Genomic DNA, 20,211 nt, shown 5'->3' on the forward strand with positions numbered 1-20,211 from the left:
CTGCGGGACACCGCTTGTCACCGGCTGCCATTCCGAAAAAGAACCTTTTATCCCAACTCTCTGCCTTCTGTCAGACAGCCAATCCTCAATCCATACCAGTAGCTCACCTCGAACACCATGGGCCCTCACCTTACTCAGCAGCCTCCCGTGTGGCATCTTTTGGAAGTCGAGGTAGACCACATCCACTGGGTTTCCCCGGTCTAACCTACTTGTCACCTCTTCAAAGAACTCCAATAGGTTTGTCAGGCACGACCTCCCCTTACTAAATCCATGTTGACTTGTTCTAATCCGACCCTTCCGACCCTGGAATTTAGAAACCTCATCCTTAATGATGGATTCTAGAATTTTACCAACAACCGAGGTTAGGCTAATTGGCCTAATTGGCTAATTGGCTTCACAGCCAATGGAATATGCTTCCCATGTTAGGAACCCAAAAACTATTTTACACAGGGATGAACCACAAACAGCAATATGACGATGACCAAATAGCCTGTTTTAATGATGTTGGTTGAAAGATAAATATTGATCAGGAGATTGGGGAGAACTCCTCTGATCTTTTTTGAAGTAATGCTGTGGGGTTATTCCTGGCAACCTGAGAGGACATACAGGTCCTTGTTTTATTATTTAGTCACAAGACATGACCTCCACCTATACAAGTCCTTCAGTGGTCTGTTGGAGTAATGATCTAGAACACAGGCTCAACCTCTAATGAGTAAAGCCATGAGCAATTCTGCAACACTGAGACATAGTTGACCTGCTGAACCTAGCTTGCATTGTGAGACCTGTGCTAAAGAACCAAACTATTTATTTACAATTTACAAAGTCCTCCTTCCACTCGAAAATGGCCAGTTTTTCGGATCTCATCAGGACAGAGCTTGACAAGTGTCCAGGTAGAATTGACTCGGTAAAGCATTAATTCAGTAAAGTTGGGGAGCAAGTGTTTGCAGAAGAGAAGGGAAATTTCTACCATATCTTTATCGTCTGCCTATGTTAAATTTCTAGCACAGAACATAGCTGATCAGTCATCAGAACTCTTGGTCTGTTATCACCAGTGGTGGAAAATCTGTGAAGATATGGACGACTGCCTGCCATGAGTTGTCGATATTCAGAGTTTGAGAAGATTTGTAGCTCGGGTTGTGGATGAGGTTGTTGACTTGCTCGCTGAGCTGGTAAGTTTGTTTGCAGGCATTTCGTCATCATACTAGGCAACATCATCAGTGCGCCTCCAGGGAAGCATTGGTGTCTGTCCACTTGCTGCTTGTGTGTCCTGGTTTGCTGGGATGGGTAGTGTCATTTCCAGTTTTGTTTCTGGTTCAGTTTCTCAGTGGTTGGTATATGGGGTCCATCTCTACATGTTTGTTAATGGAGTTCTGGGTTGAGTGCCAGGTTCCAGGAGTGTTTGTGCATGGCTGTTTGGCTTGAACCAGACTGAACCAGAAACAAAACCGGAAATGACACTACCCACGCCAGCAAACCAGGACACACAAACCGCAAGTGGGACAGACCACCAATGCTTCATCGGAGGTACACTGGTGATGTTACCTGACATGGTAATGAACATCTGCGAATAAACTTACTACCTCAGCGAGTGAGTCAACAACCTCGAAGTGTAAACGTAGCAAAAATTGGGTTCCTGACAGGAATATGAACACCTCAGTGATTCCTGCTCTTGGGTCCTGCATGGAGTTCACTAACAGCATGAGGTGCATGGGCATGTCGGCTCTGCACTGTTAACTGTGACATCAATACATGGTCAATTAACCATCTGATGCCCACTGTTTGGACTCAGCCAAGGAGAATGGGCAAAGCTCCAGAGAGCATCAAGTGTGCGCAAAGCCTACACCAGTTATGTTTCCCAGGAGAACTGAGTTAGGGAAAATGAGACCAAAAGTAAAACTATGACCAGTATTAAGGAAGAAGACTCACACTGGTATGTGGCTTTCCATGTCGGGCCTCCCAATGTATTCAGGTTAGTCACATGTTGTAAAGTAAGAAAGTCAGCTGCCAATTTGCACACAGCAAGCCCCCACAAACAGCAAATCCCCACAAGCAAACCCCCCGCCCGCCCCCAAACAGCAATGTGATAAATGACCAAATAATTTTTTTTTGAGATTTTGGTTGAAGAACAAATATCAGCCAAGGCACTTCCCATCTCTTCTTTGAATCACACCAATGTTCTTTGACATCCACTGAGAGGGCGTTTGAGTCTTGCTTTGCTATCTCATCTGGAAGTCAGCCAATCTGACAGTACAGCTGTCTGTCAATGCTGCATTGGAATGGCAGCCTGAATTTTGTAATCAAATCTTTGAACCTACCACATCCTTATTCAGAAATGGGTGCTACCAGCTGTACTGCAGCTAACAGCAAGCTCATGTTGCATTTCCTCTCTCAATGTTCTGCTTTAATCTGGTGACAGCTGATTCACCAACACTGAGATTCTGCCACTGAACTGTAAGGAAGCTAGCGCAATATATACACTGAATGTGGAGGAGCATAGTGACTACTCTAATCTGGCTCCTTCGTTCACTTGCCTGAACTGAGGGAGGGTTTTCAACTTCCTGTGCAACTTGTAGTCAAGACAAGCTGACATATGCCTATTTGTGATTTGCAGATGAGTCAGAGTGGAATGAGGCAGAGCAATTCAGAATTTGAAATCCCATCTTTGACTTCCAGTGATGGGTAGAAAGGAGTAGGAAAATGTGTACAATCAGTGTGAAGTAAAGTTTGCAGCCTCACCCAAGTTTGACTAATTTGGGTTTGGCTTGTCTGGGTATTTACTGATGCAACTATTGAACTCATGCAGGTGAAGCCAAAGACTCAATTTTTATAGCAACCTGCAATCCGGTCTCTCTGTACTCGATGACCACACCTGGCAACGCCATACAATGCATGGATCTGTATGACATCTTCCCCCGGAATTCTGGTGGCTTCTGGCAACCTTTTGTGACAGTGGCTCCATTGGGTCAACCTCTACATGACCAGGTTGTGCTTCATGAGGAGCAGGTATTTGAAATTCTTGGTGACTTCTACCAGCTATTTCTCTGATAGTGATTAAGTGTATCGATTACAACAAAAATATAGAAAAGTTGTAACAGAGAAACAAGTTGCTTGACCTGACCATGCCATCACTAATTTACACTTGACCAAATATCCCTACTCAGTAAAACCCATTTATTCATTCACTTCTCCAATGTCACCTTGAATGGTGACACCATTTTTGCCTCTGCTGCTAACCCTCAAAATAAATGTTTCATTCTCACTTTCATTGTAAAGATGATTCTGCTGCCCTTTGTATCTATGTTCTTGAACCACCAACTATTAATCACAGGCAGCTTATTTTGCTGTCTCCTATCCTTCCATAATTATAAAATTTCCATCATATTGTCTTGTACGTCTGAACTAGACGCAGGTATATGCCTTGATTTTACTGATGGTGGAGCAAGCACGTGGCTGATCTGATTACTCCATATTCCTGCTCATCCCCAAGAGCCTTTCATCTTGTTGTGTATCAAGAATCTCTCCATCTCTGCCTTAAAAATAGTCAAAAACTCTGCTGCTAGCACTTTTTCTGGGAGAGAGATCCAAAGACTCGAGACCCACTGTGAGAAAAGACATTTGTGCTTTAAATAAGTGACTTTTTTTGTAAAGCAGTAGTTCCAGATTCTGTCATAAGAGGAAACATTATTTCCACAACCACCTCGCCAAGACCCCTCAGGATCTTATGTTTCAATCAAGTTGCATCTCACTCTTATAAACTTCAGTGGAGACAAGCTTGGCCTATCCAACTTCTGTGAAGACAACCATCTCATTCTAATTGTTCATTAGGTCAATCTTCTTTGAACTGTTTCCAACATTGGCATCTTTCCTTAGATAAGGTGACGACTACTGTATACAGTGTTGCAGCTTTAGTTTGTATAATTGAAGCAAGATTTCCCTGTTTTGGGATTCAGTTCCCCTTGCAATAAATGATGAAATTCTATTAGCTTTCTTTATTACTTGCTGTACATATATACCAATGTCTGTGATTCCTGCACTAAGACACCCAGATCTCTCTGCATTACAGAGCTCAGCAATCTCTCACCTTGAGATAATATGCTTCATTTGTATTCTTCCTGCTAAATTAGGCAATCATAGAACATAGAACAGTACAGCACAGAACAGGCCCTTCAGCCCACGATGTTGTGCCAACCAGTGATCCTCATGTATGCACCCTCAAATTTCTGTGACCATGCATGTCCAGGAGTCTCTTAAATGTCCCCAATGACCTTGCTTCCACAACTGGTCTTGACAACGCATTCCATGCTCTCACAACTCTCTATGTAAAGAACCCGCCTCTGACATCCCCTCTATACTCTCCTCCAACCAGTTTAAAACTATGACCCCTCGTGTTAGCCATTTCTGCCCTGGGAAATAGTCTCTGGCTATCAACTCTATCTATGCCTCTCATTATCTTGTATACCTCAGTTAGGTCCCCTCTCCTCCTCCTTTTCTCCAATGAAAAAAGTCCGAGCTCAGTCAACCTCTCTTCATAAGATAAGCCCTCCAGTCCAGGCAGCATCCTGGTAACCCTCCTCTGAACCCTCTCCAAAGCATCCACATCTTTCCTATAATAGGGCGACCAGAACTGGACGCAGTACTCCAAATGCGGTCTAACCAAAGTTTTATAGAGCTGCAACAAGATCTCACAACTCTTAAACTCAATCCCCCTGTTAATGAAAGCCAAAACACCATATGTTTTCTTAACTACCCTGTCCACTTGGGTGGCCATTTTAAGGGATCTATGTACCTGCACACCAAGATCCCTCTGTTTCTCCACACTGCCAAGAATCCTATCCTTAATCCTGTACTCAGCTTTCAAATTCGACCTTCCAAAATGCATCACCTCGCATTTATCCAGGTTGAACTCCACTCAGCCCATCTCTGCATCCTGTCAATGTCCCACTGCAACCTACAACAGCCCTCTAGACTGTCAACGGCACCTCCAACCTTTGTGTCGTCTGCAAACTTGTTGACCCATCCTTCAATCCCCTCATCCAAGTCATTAATAAAAATTACAAACAGTAGAAGCTCAAGGACAGAGCCCTGTGGAATACCACTCACCACAGACTTCCAGGCAGAATATTTTCCTTCTTCTACCACTCACTGTATTATGTTGGCCAGCCAGTTCTGTATCCAGACAGTTAAGTTCCCCTGTAGCCCATTCCTCCTGACCTTCTGAATGAGCCTACCTTGGGGGAACCTGATCAAATGCCTTGCTGAAGTCCATATACACCACATCCACAGCTCGACCCTCATCAACTTTTCTAGTCACATCCTCAAAGAACTCGTTAAGGTTTGTGAGGTATGACCTGCCCCTCACAAAGCCATGTTGACTCCATTTAATCAAGCCATGCTCTTCCAGATGGTCATAAATCCTATCCCTCAGAATCCTTTCTAACGCCTTGCAGGCGACAGACGTGAGACTGATGCGTCTGTAATTGCCGGGGATTTCCCTATTTCCTTTCTTGAAGAGTGGAATTACATTTGCCTCTCTCCAGTCCTCAGGTACGACTCCAGCGGAGAGCGAGGATGCAAAGATCTTCGCAAGTGGCGAAGCAATCGGATTTCTTGTTTCCCAAAGCAGCCGAGGACAAATCTGGTCTGGGCCTGGCGACTTGTCAATCTTAATGTTTGACAAAATTTTCAGCACATCAGCTTCCTCTATCTCTATCCATTCCAGCATGCACACCTGCTCTTCAAAGGTTTCATTCACTATAATGTTTGTTTCTTTCGTAAAGACAGAAGCAAAAAACTCATTTAGGGCTTCCCCTACGTCCTCGGACTCCACACACAAGTTCCCTATGCTATCCCTGATCGGCCCTACTCTTTCTTTGACCATTCTCTTATTCCTCACATAAGTGTAAAGTGCCTTTGTGTTCTCCCTAGTCAGTTCTGCCAAACCTTTCTCGTGCCCCCTCCTGGCTCTCCTCAGACCATTTTTGAGCTCCTTCCTTGCCTGCATGTAATCCTCTAGAGCTGAGCTTGACCCTCGTTTCCTCCACCTTATATAAGCTACCTTCTTCCTTTTGACGAGAAGCTCCACCGCTCTCACATTATGTTCGATTTGCCAGATTTTTCTCCACCTCTTTAACTGATTGTATATCTATTTATAGCCTTCTAATGTCCTCTTACTGCCTATTTTTGTCATCAACAAACTCCCTTCAACCAAATCATTTATATAAATTGTAAAGAGTGGAAGCCCAAGCACTGATTTCTACAGCACACTACTTGCCATCGAGAAAGTAACCCATTTATGCTGACTTTGTTCCTTGTTTGCTTATCATTCATTCATCCATTCCAATATATGTTCGTTCCTATACTGTGAGCTTTTATTTTCTTCAATAACCTTGTCAAATGCCTTCTGGAAATCTGAGTATGGTAAATCCACCACATGTTGCCTCAAAGAAGTCCAATAAATTGGTTAAGCATAATTTCTCTTTCACAAAATCATGTCGGCTCTGCCTGATTATTCTGAATTCTTCGGGTTCCTCTCTAACACCTTTCACATGTTTAACTTGGACTTCCAGAAGGCATTCGACAAGGTACCTCACAAAAGGTTAAATTGTGGGATAAGAGGTCATGGTGTTGGAGAATAGAGAACTGGTTAATAGGCAGGATATAGCGAGTGGCAATGTGGGTTTCTTTTACAGGTCGGCAGTCTGTAACCAGTGGGATTCCACAGGGATCAGTGCTGGGATCACAACTGTTTAAATATATATTACTGACTTGGAGGAAGGAAACAAATGTGCTACAGCCAGATTTGCAGACAACAAAAATAGGTGGAAAAGCAGGTTGCGAGGAGGCAGCAAACAGTTTGCAGCCAGATATTGATTGGTTAAGTGAGTGGACAAGAGATTGGAAAATGAAGTGCAGTATATGAAAATGTGAAGATGTTCATTTTGGAAGGGAGAACGAAGAATATTATTTAAATGAAGAAAAACTACAGAAAGCTGCAAAACAAAGAGACTTGGGGGTACTGGTACACAAAACACACAAAGCTAGCACACAAGTAGAGCAGATAATCAGGAAGGTTAATGGAATGTTGCCCCTTATTTCTAAGTGATTGGAAAATAGGAGTAGAGAAGTCTTACAACTAATGTACAAAGTGCTGGTAAGACCACATCTGGAGTACTGTGAGCAGTTTTTGGTCCCCTTATTGAAGGAAAGATATTGCTTCGTTGGAGGCAGTTCAGGGAAGGTTCGCGAGTATGATCCCCATTTGGATGTGATGAGCAAAGGTTAGGACTCTAATGACTGGAGTTTAGAAGAGTGAAAGCTGATTCATTGAAACATGTAGAATTCTTAAGGGGCTTAGCAGGGTAAATATCGAGAGGGTGTATCCCCTCATGGGAGGACCAAAGGCATAGTCTCGGAATACATTTAAGGCTGAGATGAGGAGAACTGTCTTCTCTCAAAGGGTTGAGAGTCTTTGGAACTCCAGGCCACAGAGTCCTTGTGTACTTTTAAGGCTAAGATAGATTCTTGATCAGACAGGAATCAAGGGCTATATGGGAAAGGCAGGAAAGTGGGCGTAAGCAATGTCAAATCACAACTGAACTTATTGAATGATAGAGCAGGCTTGGTGGACCCAATGGCTTACTTTTCTTATGATATGCATTAAGCTAACTGGCCCATAGTTCCCTGCTTTGTCTTTTTTCTTGAAGAAAAATAATCATATTTACACCAACCCATGGATGATTCCTGATACCTTACATTTGGCCAGTCATAACACAGAGAACAGTACAGCGCAGGAACAGGCCCTTTGTTCCAATGGCTATGGCCACGATGATGCTTTTCTAAACTAACCCGATCTGCCCACGCATGGTGCAATCCCTGTTTTCCCCACCTGTTCATGTGTCAGCCTGAATGCCTCTTAAATGTCACTATTGTATCTGCTTCTACCACGTGTTCCAGGCACCCACCACCCTCTGTGTAAAAACAAAATTTACATTGCACATCTTCTTAAACATTTCCCCTCACATTAAACATATACCCCTTAGTATTTGATGTTTCAGTCCTGGGAAAAAGACTCCAAGTATCCACCCTATCCATGCCTCAATTCTGTGTACTTCCAGCAGGTCACCACTCAGCCTCCAGCACTCTCAAAAACAATTCAAGTTTGTCCAATCTCTCCGTATCGCTAGTACATTCCAAACCAGGGACCATCCTTTTAAAACTCTTTTGCATCGTCTCCAAGCCCTTCCGATAGTGTGGTGACCAGTACTGCACACAGTAATCAAAATATGGCCTAACTAAAGTCTTAAGCAGTTGCAACATAACCTGCCAACTTTTATTCTCAGTGCCCTGACTGATGAAGGTAAGTATGTTGTATGTCTCCTTTAAAGTTAAAAATCACACAACACCAGGTTATAGTCCAACAGATGTTGCATGATTTTTAACTTTGTACACCCCAGTTCAGCACTGGCTCTTCCAAAGTGTTTCTTCTTAACCACCTTACTCACTTGCGTTGCCACCTTCCGGGGGCTATGGACTTAGATCACAAAATCCTTCTAAATGTCAATGCTGCGAAGGATTTACTGAATACTTTCCTCTTCCATTTGAGCTCCCAAAATGCATCATCTCACTTAAACAGATTAAACTTCATCTACCATCTCTCTGTCCATCTTGCCAACTGATCTATGTTTTGCTGTATCCTTCCTCCCTGTGCACAACTCCACCAATTTTCTATCTGAGGCTAAAAATTTGATAGCACCCAGAAAAACACAGGATCACTTTTGCAAGTAATGCAGGCAACACACAAATTTTTCTGCCTGCTAATTCAAATAGAAACAGACTGCAATCCCATGCTAAGCACCATGTTGAGTTGTTACATGCCTCAGAGCCCAGCTTCATGCTAGGCTAGCTGCATATAAACCATTTGCCAGTTCTTAAAGTGGAGGTATATTCAGGCTGCAGCAGATAATAAAGCAGTTGTCAAAGGTCTCTGATGTAGTTTTGTGAGGAACTCAATGACCTCAAGTGATCAAGATTAGATTAGATTCCCTACAGTGTGGAAACAGGACCTTCGGCCCAACCAGTCCACACCGACCCTCCGAAGAGTAACCCATCCAGACTCATTTCCCCTCTGACTAATGCACCTAACATTGTGGGCAATTTAGCATGGCCAATTCACCTGACCTGCACATCTTTGGACTGTGGGAGGAAACTCACGCAGTCACGGGAAGAATGTGCAAACTCCACACTGACAGTCGCCCGAGGCTGGAATCAAACCTAAGACCCTGGCGCTGTGGGGCAGCAGTGCTAACCACTGAGCCACCGTGACAGCAAATTCATTTTCAGTTGCCATATCCTTATAACTGAAGCATGAGCCTCTCACACACTCCCCATTTCACAATGTTTGAGATACTCAAACTGTCAAAATTTCCAGTTAATCACATTTCACACCACAGATTCTTAACTTGCTCTACCCTCATACACTGAGCACTACTGTAAGTCCAACATCCACATGTCAGAATTTGCATGCACGTTTTTTGAATTGTGTCAATTCAAAATGTGAAAATTGTTACGGCATTATAGTTTGTAAAGAAAGCTAATCTGGAACAATTATCCAAAAAAGCTAAGCGTTGTCAGCTATGCTGTTGATTGAAGAGAATCATCTCAACACCCAAGAAAAACATCTGAAAATGGCAACTGCTTCTCAATGGGGAGAAAGGGATAGGCATCCAGAGCTGCTGTATTCAACCTGGGTATAAAGCAGTTTTGTTAAACTGATGCAAAGAAGTTTTCCCTCAATTCCAGGACTTGTTCTCCTCAATCTACTTGTGGGAGCTGAAACAAACTGATAGCATCTCAGAATTAGGGGAGGCATTTGTTCGTAATATTCCTTAACTAATTCTGTCAACTTTTAGAAGGTTTAGTATCTCGTGCTTCAGAGAAAGTTAGGCTCCTAATAACCGAAAAAGCTACAGGTCCACATGCTGTCAGGAAAATTATTTGTTGCTTGTCATCTGACCCAATGTAGTTTGCCCAGAAAAGAAAAACATTCTTTCCACATATTGGACCCAGTCTTCAATGGCAGGATCAAACGAGTCAAGCTTTCCAAATAACAGCATGATGCCAGAAATGCCTATCCTTTGCAACCAAATTTCTTCAGGAGCATGCTTTACTCTCATTGCTGCTGCGTTAACTCCACAGAGACTGGTATCCTTTCACCAAGTAACCCTTTATTTACATATGGAAAATCCTTAACCCTGATCCAGCCCCCTCACAGCCAGCTCTGAGTGAACAGGATGTCTGACACTCCTGTTTTTTTAAAATATATTTTATTAAACAATTCACAGTTAACAAAACAGTTAACATTAACAGCGGTATACAGAGAAACAGCAATTTTACAAGGGAGAGGAGCAGCAAAGCTAGGCCCCAAACCCTACCGTTCAACCAGTTTTCAGGGAAATGAGGACAAACCTCAAATCCCAACACTCCTGTTTATATCTGACAGTCAGGGAATCCTAATTGGACCAGATTAACAGCCCCAATCAAGGAACTCATATTCTATGTAGTCCACATGAGGCTGACCTCATTGTAATCACTGGAGGAACATCCTCTCTCTGTTTGAATACAGAATCCATTACAGCTCCTGAATCTGACTTCAGATTTTCAACATCTTCACTTCAAAAAGAGAATCTTCAAGCAAGTCAGGACGATGACAATAATAAAGACTGATCTCATTTTCATCTTCATATTTAACTGCTTTCCTTAATTAGTTCAAATCTCTTTATCTGTGTTTCAGCTAATAGCGTTAACACTGTTTGCCTGAATAATATTTTCCACCTTGGGATTTTTCATTGTTGTAATGGACTCGAGTCCATTGAAATTACTCAACCAGATTTGAGTACCCAGCCAATTCAGCTGTCCAATTAGACTTTGCAATTCTTCCATTTCAGTTTTGGAAACCTTTGCATCTTTTTGTGAGGCACTATTTTCACTCGTAGCAATGGGGCTAACATTTTCAAAATAAAATTGTTGATGCAAAGTGACACTTGACCCTTTCTGCCTGATTTTCAATCCAATGTACTTAAATGCTCCTGAAGCCTGACTTCCAATTTGGAATTCTGTTTTAAATCCACTTCGGACAATGTTTCAATTCACTGCCTCCACCCCACAAAATATCAACTATGTTCATCCTTTCCTCATAGGATACGTCCTTCATCCCAGAAGACAGGAGCTTTTTTCTGAACTGTTCCTATAGCAATTATATCAGTTCTTACAAATAAGGTGGCAAAAATTGCATGCAGTCCTGCAAATGTGGTTTCAGCAATGCCCAGTACAGCTGCAGCTAAACTCTCCACCCTTACATTTCACTCCCTTACAATAAACAACATTCCACTTGCCTTCCTAATCACTTGCCACACCTGCCCTATAGTGTTAAACTTGGATTTTTGGACAGCCAACTCCAAAGGTTTTTGTGTCTAAAGGGCCCAGACATGCTGAGCACATCTTTAACTCGTTAAGGCTTTCTAAATCTTGATCCTGCCATTTAACACTATATTCTACTGACCACTCTAGCAACGGAGACAATGGCCTGGCCTGGCAATTGCCAGACTATTAATCTGTGGACCTGGTTTTGAGTCCCGACTTGGTGTAATCTGGAAATAAGAGTCTAATGGTGACCATGAAACCATTGCCAATAGTCAGGGAAAAACCCATCTGGTTCACTAATGTGTTCAGTAGGGCAGGAAATCTGTCATCCTTACCTGGCCTGTGACCTGTGACTTCAGACTCTTAGCAAAGGGATGACCAGACTACTCTGGCCCCTAGGCATCATGGTGCCCCACAAACTCATTACCACACTGAATTTAAAGGACCCCGTACCACCAGCCAGCAGAACAAATGTCATATACAAAATACCCTGCAAGGACTGCAACAAACATTACATTGGATAAACATAGGATACATGACCACCAACTAGCCACAAAAGATATGACCATTGACCACTGTATCCATACACTCAGACGAAGAGGGACACCAGTTTGACTGGGATAATACATCCATCCTGGGACAGGCTAAACAAAGACACCCACGGGAATTCCTAGAGGCCTGGTATTCAAACCAAAACTCCATTAACAAGCGTTTGGATTTGGACTCCATTTACCACCCTCTCAGAAACAGAACTGGAAGTGATATGACCTACCACTACAAACCGCGACAGATAAATAGCAAGCGGGGCAGAACACCAGCGCTTCACCAGAGGCTTGCTGATGGTGTTACTGAGTATGACGACAAAATGTCTGAGAACAAATCTACCAGCTCAGCGAGCAAACTTACAATCCAAAGTGGTTGACTCTGAAATGCCTCTGGGCATTAGAGATGGCAATAAGTGCTGGTCCAGCCAATGATGCCCACATCCATGAATGAATTTAAAAAAAAACTCTTGAAAGGGACCCAATGCTATCCAAACATTTATTCTTCATACCTAATGAGAGTTTCCATTGAAGATTGTAAGGGATCATTTTATAACTGAGGCTGGAGGAGTGTACTGTCACGTCTGTCCCACTACTATACAGGTCACAACATAAAATATAAATACTTTTTCCATGATGGTCAAGTTACCAACAAAGTACATTATCTGGTTCTTTTAAACAAGAACTATCAACCAGGTTTTTTATTCTGTACAATTAATTTTAAAACAAAACTCATTCAATGAAGATGCAAGAATTGGATAACATAGTCAGTAACAAGTATAAATGCTTTACCCTCTAAATATCCCCTAATCATACACATATGCTCCAAGAAAAGAGAAAAAAAAGATTTATCTGGAGCGATTGGCTTTCTGAAATGCTTGCTAATGGGTTATTCTTGAAAACAAAATGAATGAACATTAAAATGTTCCAGAGTTTATTGCTCTGGTGTTCTGACTTATGTTGCCAACTCACAAAAACACGATTATCTCCTTTACAGAGTAACGTGATCCTGCTATTGAATTTGACCAATGGTGCAGTCAGTCGTATCATCTCTGGAGAAGAACAGCAAGCCCCCAAGAAAGCGTACTGGTGGGCGAATAGAGATGACAGGGTAAGCAGTCCAGTTTGTACACCTTGAAAGATACATGATTGTGTATCTTTCTGTATTTTTAAAAATTGTTTGATCTATGAAATAAGGAAAATTCAAATGGTGTTATGTCATGAATGGATTTTGTCCAGGATAATGAAAAACGAGTAGAGCCAGCAATGCTGCCCGCCTTAATAGCAATGGCAGACCATGTTATCTCTGACCACTACTTTGTAGTACTCCCTGCCCATGTTCTCCTCCCAAAGCTGCTTGTTTCTGGATCTGTAAAACTGAATATGCTACTCATGGCATAGTGGCATAATGGGGTGTTGGCTTTCAGTAGCAGAAGGATTGAGTGTAAGAGCCGTGTGGTTACCCTGCAGTTCTATAGAGCCCTGGTTAGACCACACTTGGAATATCGTGTTCAATTCTGGTCAACTGCTGCCTCACAGCACCAGCGTCCCAGGTTCAATTCCAGCCTCGGGTGAATGTGTGGAGTTTGCACATTCTCCCAGTGTCTGCGTGTTTCCTCTGGCTGCTCCGGTTTCCTCCCACAGTCCAAAGATGTGCAGGTCAGGTGAACTGGCCATGCTAAATTGCCTATAGTGTTAGGTGCATTAATTTGAGGGAAGTGGGTCTGGGTGGGTTACTCTTTGGAGGGGCGTGTGGAAAGATTGGGCCGAAGGGCCTGTTTCCACACTGTAGGGAATCTAACCTAATCTAATCTCATTATTGGAAGGATGTTGAAGCTTTAGAGATGGTGCAGAGGAGATTTACCAGGATGCTGCCCGGACTGGAGGTCATGTCTTACGAAGAAAGGTTGAGGGAGCTACAGCTTTTCTCATTGAAGCAAAGAAGGATGAGAGGTGACTTGATAGAGGTGTACAAGACGTTGAGAGGCATAGATAGAGTGGATAGCCAGAGACCTTTTGCCAGGGTGGAAATGGTTATCAGGAGAGGGCATAATTTTAAGGTGATTCACGGAAGGTTTGGAGAGATGTCAGAGGTTGGTTCTTTACACAGAGAGAAGGGCTTATGCCCGAAACCTCGATTCTCCTGTTCCCTGGATGCTGCCTGACCTGCTGCGCTTTTCCAGCAACACATTTTCACGTCTTTACACAGAGTGCTGGGTGTGCGGAATGTACTCCCAGTGGTGGTAGTAGAATCAGGTATAATAGGAATGTTTAAGCGACACTTGGATAGGCACATGGATGATGTTGAAATGAAGGGTATGTAGATTACTTTGATCTTAGAGTAGGATAAAAGGTCAGCATTACATTGAGGGCTGAAGGGCCTGTTCTGTGCTTTTTTTTTGTTCTATATAATATCAAGGACACATAATCCTGAACCTCAGACAAATATCCTGCAGACATGTGTTCAAATTCCACCAAAGTAGATGCTGAGGTTTCTTTTGAAAACAAAATTTCCCAGTTACAGTGGTGAGATTTGAAGGCCTGTGTCTAGATCATTCAGCCTTTGGATTGCTGTCGAAAGTGTGTGGCTGGAAAAGCACAGGAGGTCAGGCAGCATCCGAGGAGCAGCAGAATTCCTGATGAAGGGCTTATGCCCAAAATGTCGATTCTCCTGCTCCTCGGATGCTGCCTGACCTGCTGTGCTTTTCCAGCAACATACTCTCGACTTTGATCACCAGCATCTGCAGTCCTCACTTTCTCCTTTGGATTACTGGCCCAGTAACATAACCACATGCTACTGGAGCACTGGCAGACAGGTTTAACCATTCACCATTCCAGGATTATCCTGGATGCAAAGTTAACTCCCCTTTTCTGTTTCCTCCTGCAAAACTACATCTGAAACCCTCTGCCCTGTCCCCTCCACCCTCACGTCCAACAACAAGCATGAAAAGCTCATGGGAGTCTTTATCATCAAGATTGAGACCATCTGATCAGCTGCCTCCCTTCTTCCCCCCAACTCAGTGGTCAAAAGTGGGAATACTCCCCATTTGCCCAACCCTGAATTCATATCTGTCTCTGATTTCTCATCTATCTCACTTATAAACATAAAATCATCCAACACAGAAGAGGCTCTTCAGCCCATTGAATCTGTACTGCCAAAAATATATTGCTACCTACACTAGGCCCATTTCCTACACTAGGCCCAGAATGTTATGACACTTCAAGTGCTCAACCAAGTACTTTTAAAGGTTGTGAGGTTTCCCAGCCTCAACTACACTCCCAGGCACGGCATTTCAGATCCCCCATCGTCCTTTGGGTGAAAAAACAATTCCTCAAATCTCTTCTGCATCTCCTGTCTTTCACTTGAAAAATTAAACACCCTTGCTATTGACCCTTCTGTTTGAACTTATCTTGCACATCAGACCCACCACCTTCCTTCAATCAACAAAAAAAACAAAAGAACTGTGGATGCTGGAAATCAGAAAGAAATACAGAACTTGCCAGAAAAACTCAGCAGCTCTCTGCTGACTAGAGTCATACCGGCACACAGGAAGATGGTTGTGCTTGTTAGAGGTCAGTCATTTCAGCTCCAGGACATCTCTGTTCTTCAGGGTAGTGTCGAACATCTTGAATTTCATCTCTTAACAACCTTTGCATCAAACTATTCTTCCTAACATCTCCCCTTGCTCTATTGATGTTGATTTTAAGTTAAGATTAATTATCACTCAATCACCAATAGATATAGAGATAATCTTTCAGGGTTTATACAGCTGTAAAGTCTGGAAGGTGATGAATAGTATCTCCATCGCAGTTACATTTTTAAGCAAGGCAATTACATGATTTCTTAACTTTTCATTTACAGAACATTTACAAAATGTGCAGAGAATTTTCACACAAAAATTGGCTGGTGTTCTACAAGAAACAAGGGTAAGAATTCATTTATCTTCTTCAAAGTACGTGTTCCCATTCTTGTTAGCAAGCTTGCATTTTTTATCAGAACTGCAGCCATGTACGTCAGGTCTGTGTACTAGCCCACTGCCTGTACTTATCTTGGAAACTAGCCTTGCTGCGTAAATGCAGTACCTTGTGTGATCCTGAACAGTAAGATTGAGAGAGGTCTGGGTTCACTCCATGCAGTCTTACTAAGTGAACGAATAAATAAGTAAACAATGTAATTCGCTGACCCTTTTGGGATTTGTTTATTCATATAAGATTGGAGGTGGGAATCAGCAATGTTTGCAATTGCTCCTGCAGTAAAATATCCAGAAGACATGACAAGATAAAACAAAACCTTTTCTATCTTTGTCACTGAAGGTGGATGTTTTCACCCCTGTTATGTTTGTCTGCAAGCAATATATGTCAAAAATGGACAGATTTCAACAAAACGTGGCATAAATAGGGTATGGCCAAGAAACGCTGGTTAGTTTATGGCAATGATAACGATTCATGGAATTTGTGTAGTTTGTGGAATTTTTTTAAAGATTCATTACCATTGGGAGATAGGGTTAATTAACCTTGTTTGGCATGTGTTAATTTTCAATGTTATTGATTGTCACAGTTGTCAAAAAGAAATCAAAATTAAACAAAAATCAAACCCAGAGCAGGTTATTGGATATGGACAAGTCTGCAGCATCCCTGGTCTGACAGCAACTCTAAGTTAAAAGATTTATTCTCTCTGCTTTGTAGTTCTAGAGCATCAAGCAGCTGTGGAAAAGTGTCAAGATTCTGAAGAAGAGTCTTTGTTTGACTCATTCGTGTAGTGTGGGCATCACTGGCCGGCCAGCATTTTTATTGCCCATCTGTAGTTGCCCTTGAGAATGTGATGGTAAACTGCCTGTTGTCCATGTTTCCATCAAGGCTGAGTGGCCCTGTCAAAACTCATCTGGACATCACTGAGCAGGATATTGCTGAGCAGGAGCTGCTGGATAGCACTGATGATGCCTTCCATCACTTTACTGATGATCAACAGTAAACTGACGAGGTGGTAATTCACTGGATTTGTCCTGCTTTTTATGTGCAGGGCATACCTGGGCAATTTTCAACATTGTTGGGTAGATACCAGAGTGGTAACTGTACTGGAATAACTTGGCTACAGGAGTCACAAGTTCTGGAGCATAAATCTTCAGTATTATTGCCAAAATGTTGTAGCCTTTGCAATCTCCAGTGCTTCCAACCATTTCTTGCTATCACTTAGAGTGAATCAAATTGGTTGAAGACTGGTATCTGTGATACTGGGAACCACGGAAGGAGGCTGAAATGACTCATCCATTTGGCACCTCTGGCTGAAGATTACTGAGTTGTATAAGACTTGAAACATTAACTCTGTTTATCTCTCCACAGATGTTGCCACATTTGCTGAGCTTCTCAGCACTTCCTATTTTTATTTCAGATTGCCAAATCTGCAGTATTTTGCTTTAAAGTGACGATAGCATTAGTTGTAAATATTGTCTAGAAAAACAAGGGAGTTCTTGAATCTTTTGCAACCACCTGGGGGAGTTAGGGAATTCTCAGTTTAATATCTCAGCTGAGACATATTACTCCTGATAGTGTGGCCCACTCTCAGTATAAGCTGTGCGTACAGAGGAACCTCAGTTATCCGAAGGACATGGGTGGGAAGTATTTCGTTTAGTTAATCAAATTCTGGATAATCAAATGCCGGATAACATAGTTTAGCCAAGTATCGGGATTTATCGGGACCTTGCAATCTTGCCAGATAATCCGATCTAGAATTCATACAGTGTGGAAATAGCCCTTCGGCCCAACAGGTCCACACCGACCCTCCAAAGAGTAACCCACTCAGACCCTTACCCCTACCATCTGATATTTATCCGTGCCTAATGCACCTACACATCCCTGAATGCTACGGGCAATTTAGCATGGCCAATTCACCTATTCTGTACATCTTTGGACCATGGGAGGAAACCGGAGCACCTGGAGAAAACCCACGCAGACACGGGGCGAATGTGCAAACTCCACACAGTCGGTTGCCTGAGGTTGGAATCAAAACCAGGTCCCTGGTGCTGTGAGGCAACAATGCTAACAACTTGAGCCACCATGCTGCCCCAAACTCAGATAAACACATGCCGGATAATCGATGTTCCTCTGTACCAGGCTAATAATAAGGTTGTGGGATGGGATATGAACCCAAAATCATTTGATTCAGAGGCAAGAGCCACTGATTATCCACTTAGATAAGATACCAGAGTAACAGACAAGGTACTGTTGCCTAAAGGTACTACTACATTGATGTTTTCAAAATACAAGAGGAGAAGACTAAGAGCAAAAAGAGAGAAAGGCGTGGAATTATGAAAAAATAGTCACAGAATCAGAAAATGGGAAACATGAACAGAAGGAGGACATTCCTCCCTCAGGACTGCCCCACCATTCTATAACATCATGACTGATCTTTTCCAGGCTTCAACTCCTCCTTCATGTCAGCTCTTTAAAGCCCCCAACTCCCCAATATTTAAATACTCTATCTACCTCATTTTTAGTTTCAATGATCAAGCCTCCGCAGAATTACAGACATTTACTGCCCTCTGAGAGAAGAAATTCTTTCCATCTCAGTTTTAAATGGACGTCCATAGGTTCTGTAACTATGTCTCCTTGTTCGAGATTTCCTCCACTGGTCATAGAATCCCCTGCTGTGCAGAAAGCGGCCATTTGGCCCATCGCATCTACACTGACTTTCTGAAGAACATCTCACCCAGACCCCATCTCCATCACCCCACATGGAGTTTTCACTATGGCTCACCTACCTAACTTGCACATCCCTGAACACTACCGGGCAATTTTTTAGCTTGCCCAATCAACCTAACCTCCATACCTTTAGTCTGTGGGAGGAAGCCAGAGCACCCAGAGGAAGCCCATGCAGACACTGAGAAAACATGCAAACTCCACGCAGCCACATAGAGAATGGAACTAAACTCAGGTGCCTGATGCTGTGAGGCAGCAGTGCTAACCACTCTGCCAATGTCCTGTCACCAGTGGAAACATCTTCTCATTAGCTACCCTATCAAGCCACTTCAGAATCTTATATCTTTGGAGAATATCAACTTTCATTCATCTAAACTCTTGAATAAAGGTCTCACCTGTTCACCCAAAAAACAATTCGATTCATTAAATAAATCAGCCTAGTGAATCTCTTTAAACTGCCTACTATACCATTATATCCTTTCTTAAATACAAGGACTAAAGCTGTGCACACAGCTCCTGGTTTAGTCTCACCAATACCCTGCACAGTTGCAGCAAGACTTACCTCTGTTTAAAGGTAATAAACCAGGTAATAACTTGCAATAAAGGCCAAACTTTCATTTCCTTCTTAATAACTTACTGCACCTGCATGCGAACCTTTGATGTTTAGTGCACAAGAACACCAAGATTCCTCTGTGATGCACTTTTCTGGAGTGTCTCTCTATTTAAACAGTAGTCTGCTTATTGATTCTTCCTAACAATGTGTATGATCTCACAATTTTCTATATTAAACTCCATCTGCCAAGTTTTGCCCACTCACTCGACCTAATTGCAGATTATTATGTCTTCATCACAATGTGTCCTCTCACCGATCATTGCATCATCAGTATATTTGGATACAGTGCACTGTGTTCCCATCTCCAAGTCATGAGTATTGGTTATGAACAATTGAGCCTCTAGAACACAACCATGTCTCCCAACAGGTTACATCTTGAAACCTGATAAAGGCCCATTAATCCTAACTCTATGTTTTCTGTGTGTTAACTAATCTTCAGTCCATGCTAGTACATTGGCCCCAATACTATGAGCTCCTACCTTGTACAATAAACTTTTATGTGGTATCTTATCGAATGCCTTCTGGAAATCTAAATACGCTATATCTACCAGTTCCCATTTATCAAAGAACTCTATCTAAGTTGCCAAACATGGTATGTCTTTCCCAAAACCTTGTTGACTGTTTGTGTTAGGCTTTCCTGAATATGCTGTTATTTCATCATAGACCATAAAAAAGGAAGCCCTCCGCTTCTTTCTTTCCCGCCGTACCGACCAGTACCCTTCCACTGACACCCTCCTTCGACTGACTGAACTGGTCCTCACCCTGAACAACTTCTCTTTCCAATCCTCCCACTTCCTCCAAACGAAAGGAGTAGCCATGGGCACCCGCATGGGCCCCAGCTATGCCTGCCTCTTCGTAGGATATGTGGAACAATCCATCTTCCGCAACTACACTGGCACCACCCCCCACCTTTTCCTCCGCTACATCGACGACTGTATCGGC

General features: G+C 42.7%; 1 protein-coding gene across 1 annotated transcript in view; it reads left to right on the top strand.

The window, feature by feature from the left end:
* vwa8 (von Willebrand factor A domain containing 8) overlaps positions 1-20,211 on the top strand; it is a 340,247-nt gene that overhangs the window by 217,443 nt on the left and 102,593 nt on the right. The window contains 3 exon segments of the mRNA XM_043694451.1: positions 2,804-3,003; positions 12,958-13,071; positions 15,823-15,887. Coding sequence (XP_043550386.1) covers positions 2,804-3,003; positions 12,958-13,071; positions 15,823-15,887 — 379 coding nt within the window.

The sequence above is a fragment of the Chiloscyllium plagiosum genome, chromosome 7, assembly GCF_004010195.1.
Source record: "Chiloscyllium plagiosum isolate BGI_BamShark_2017 chromosome 7, ASM401019v2, whole genome shotgun sequence".
Classification (NCBI taxonomy): Eukaryota; Metazoa; Chordata; class Chondrichthyes; order Orectolobiformes; family Hemiscylliidae; genus Chiloscyllium; species Chiloscyllium plagiosum.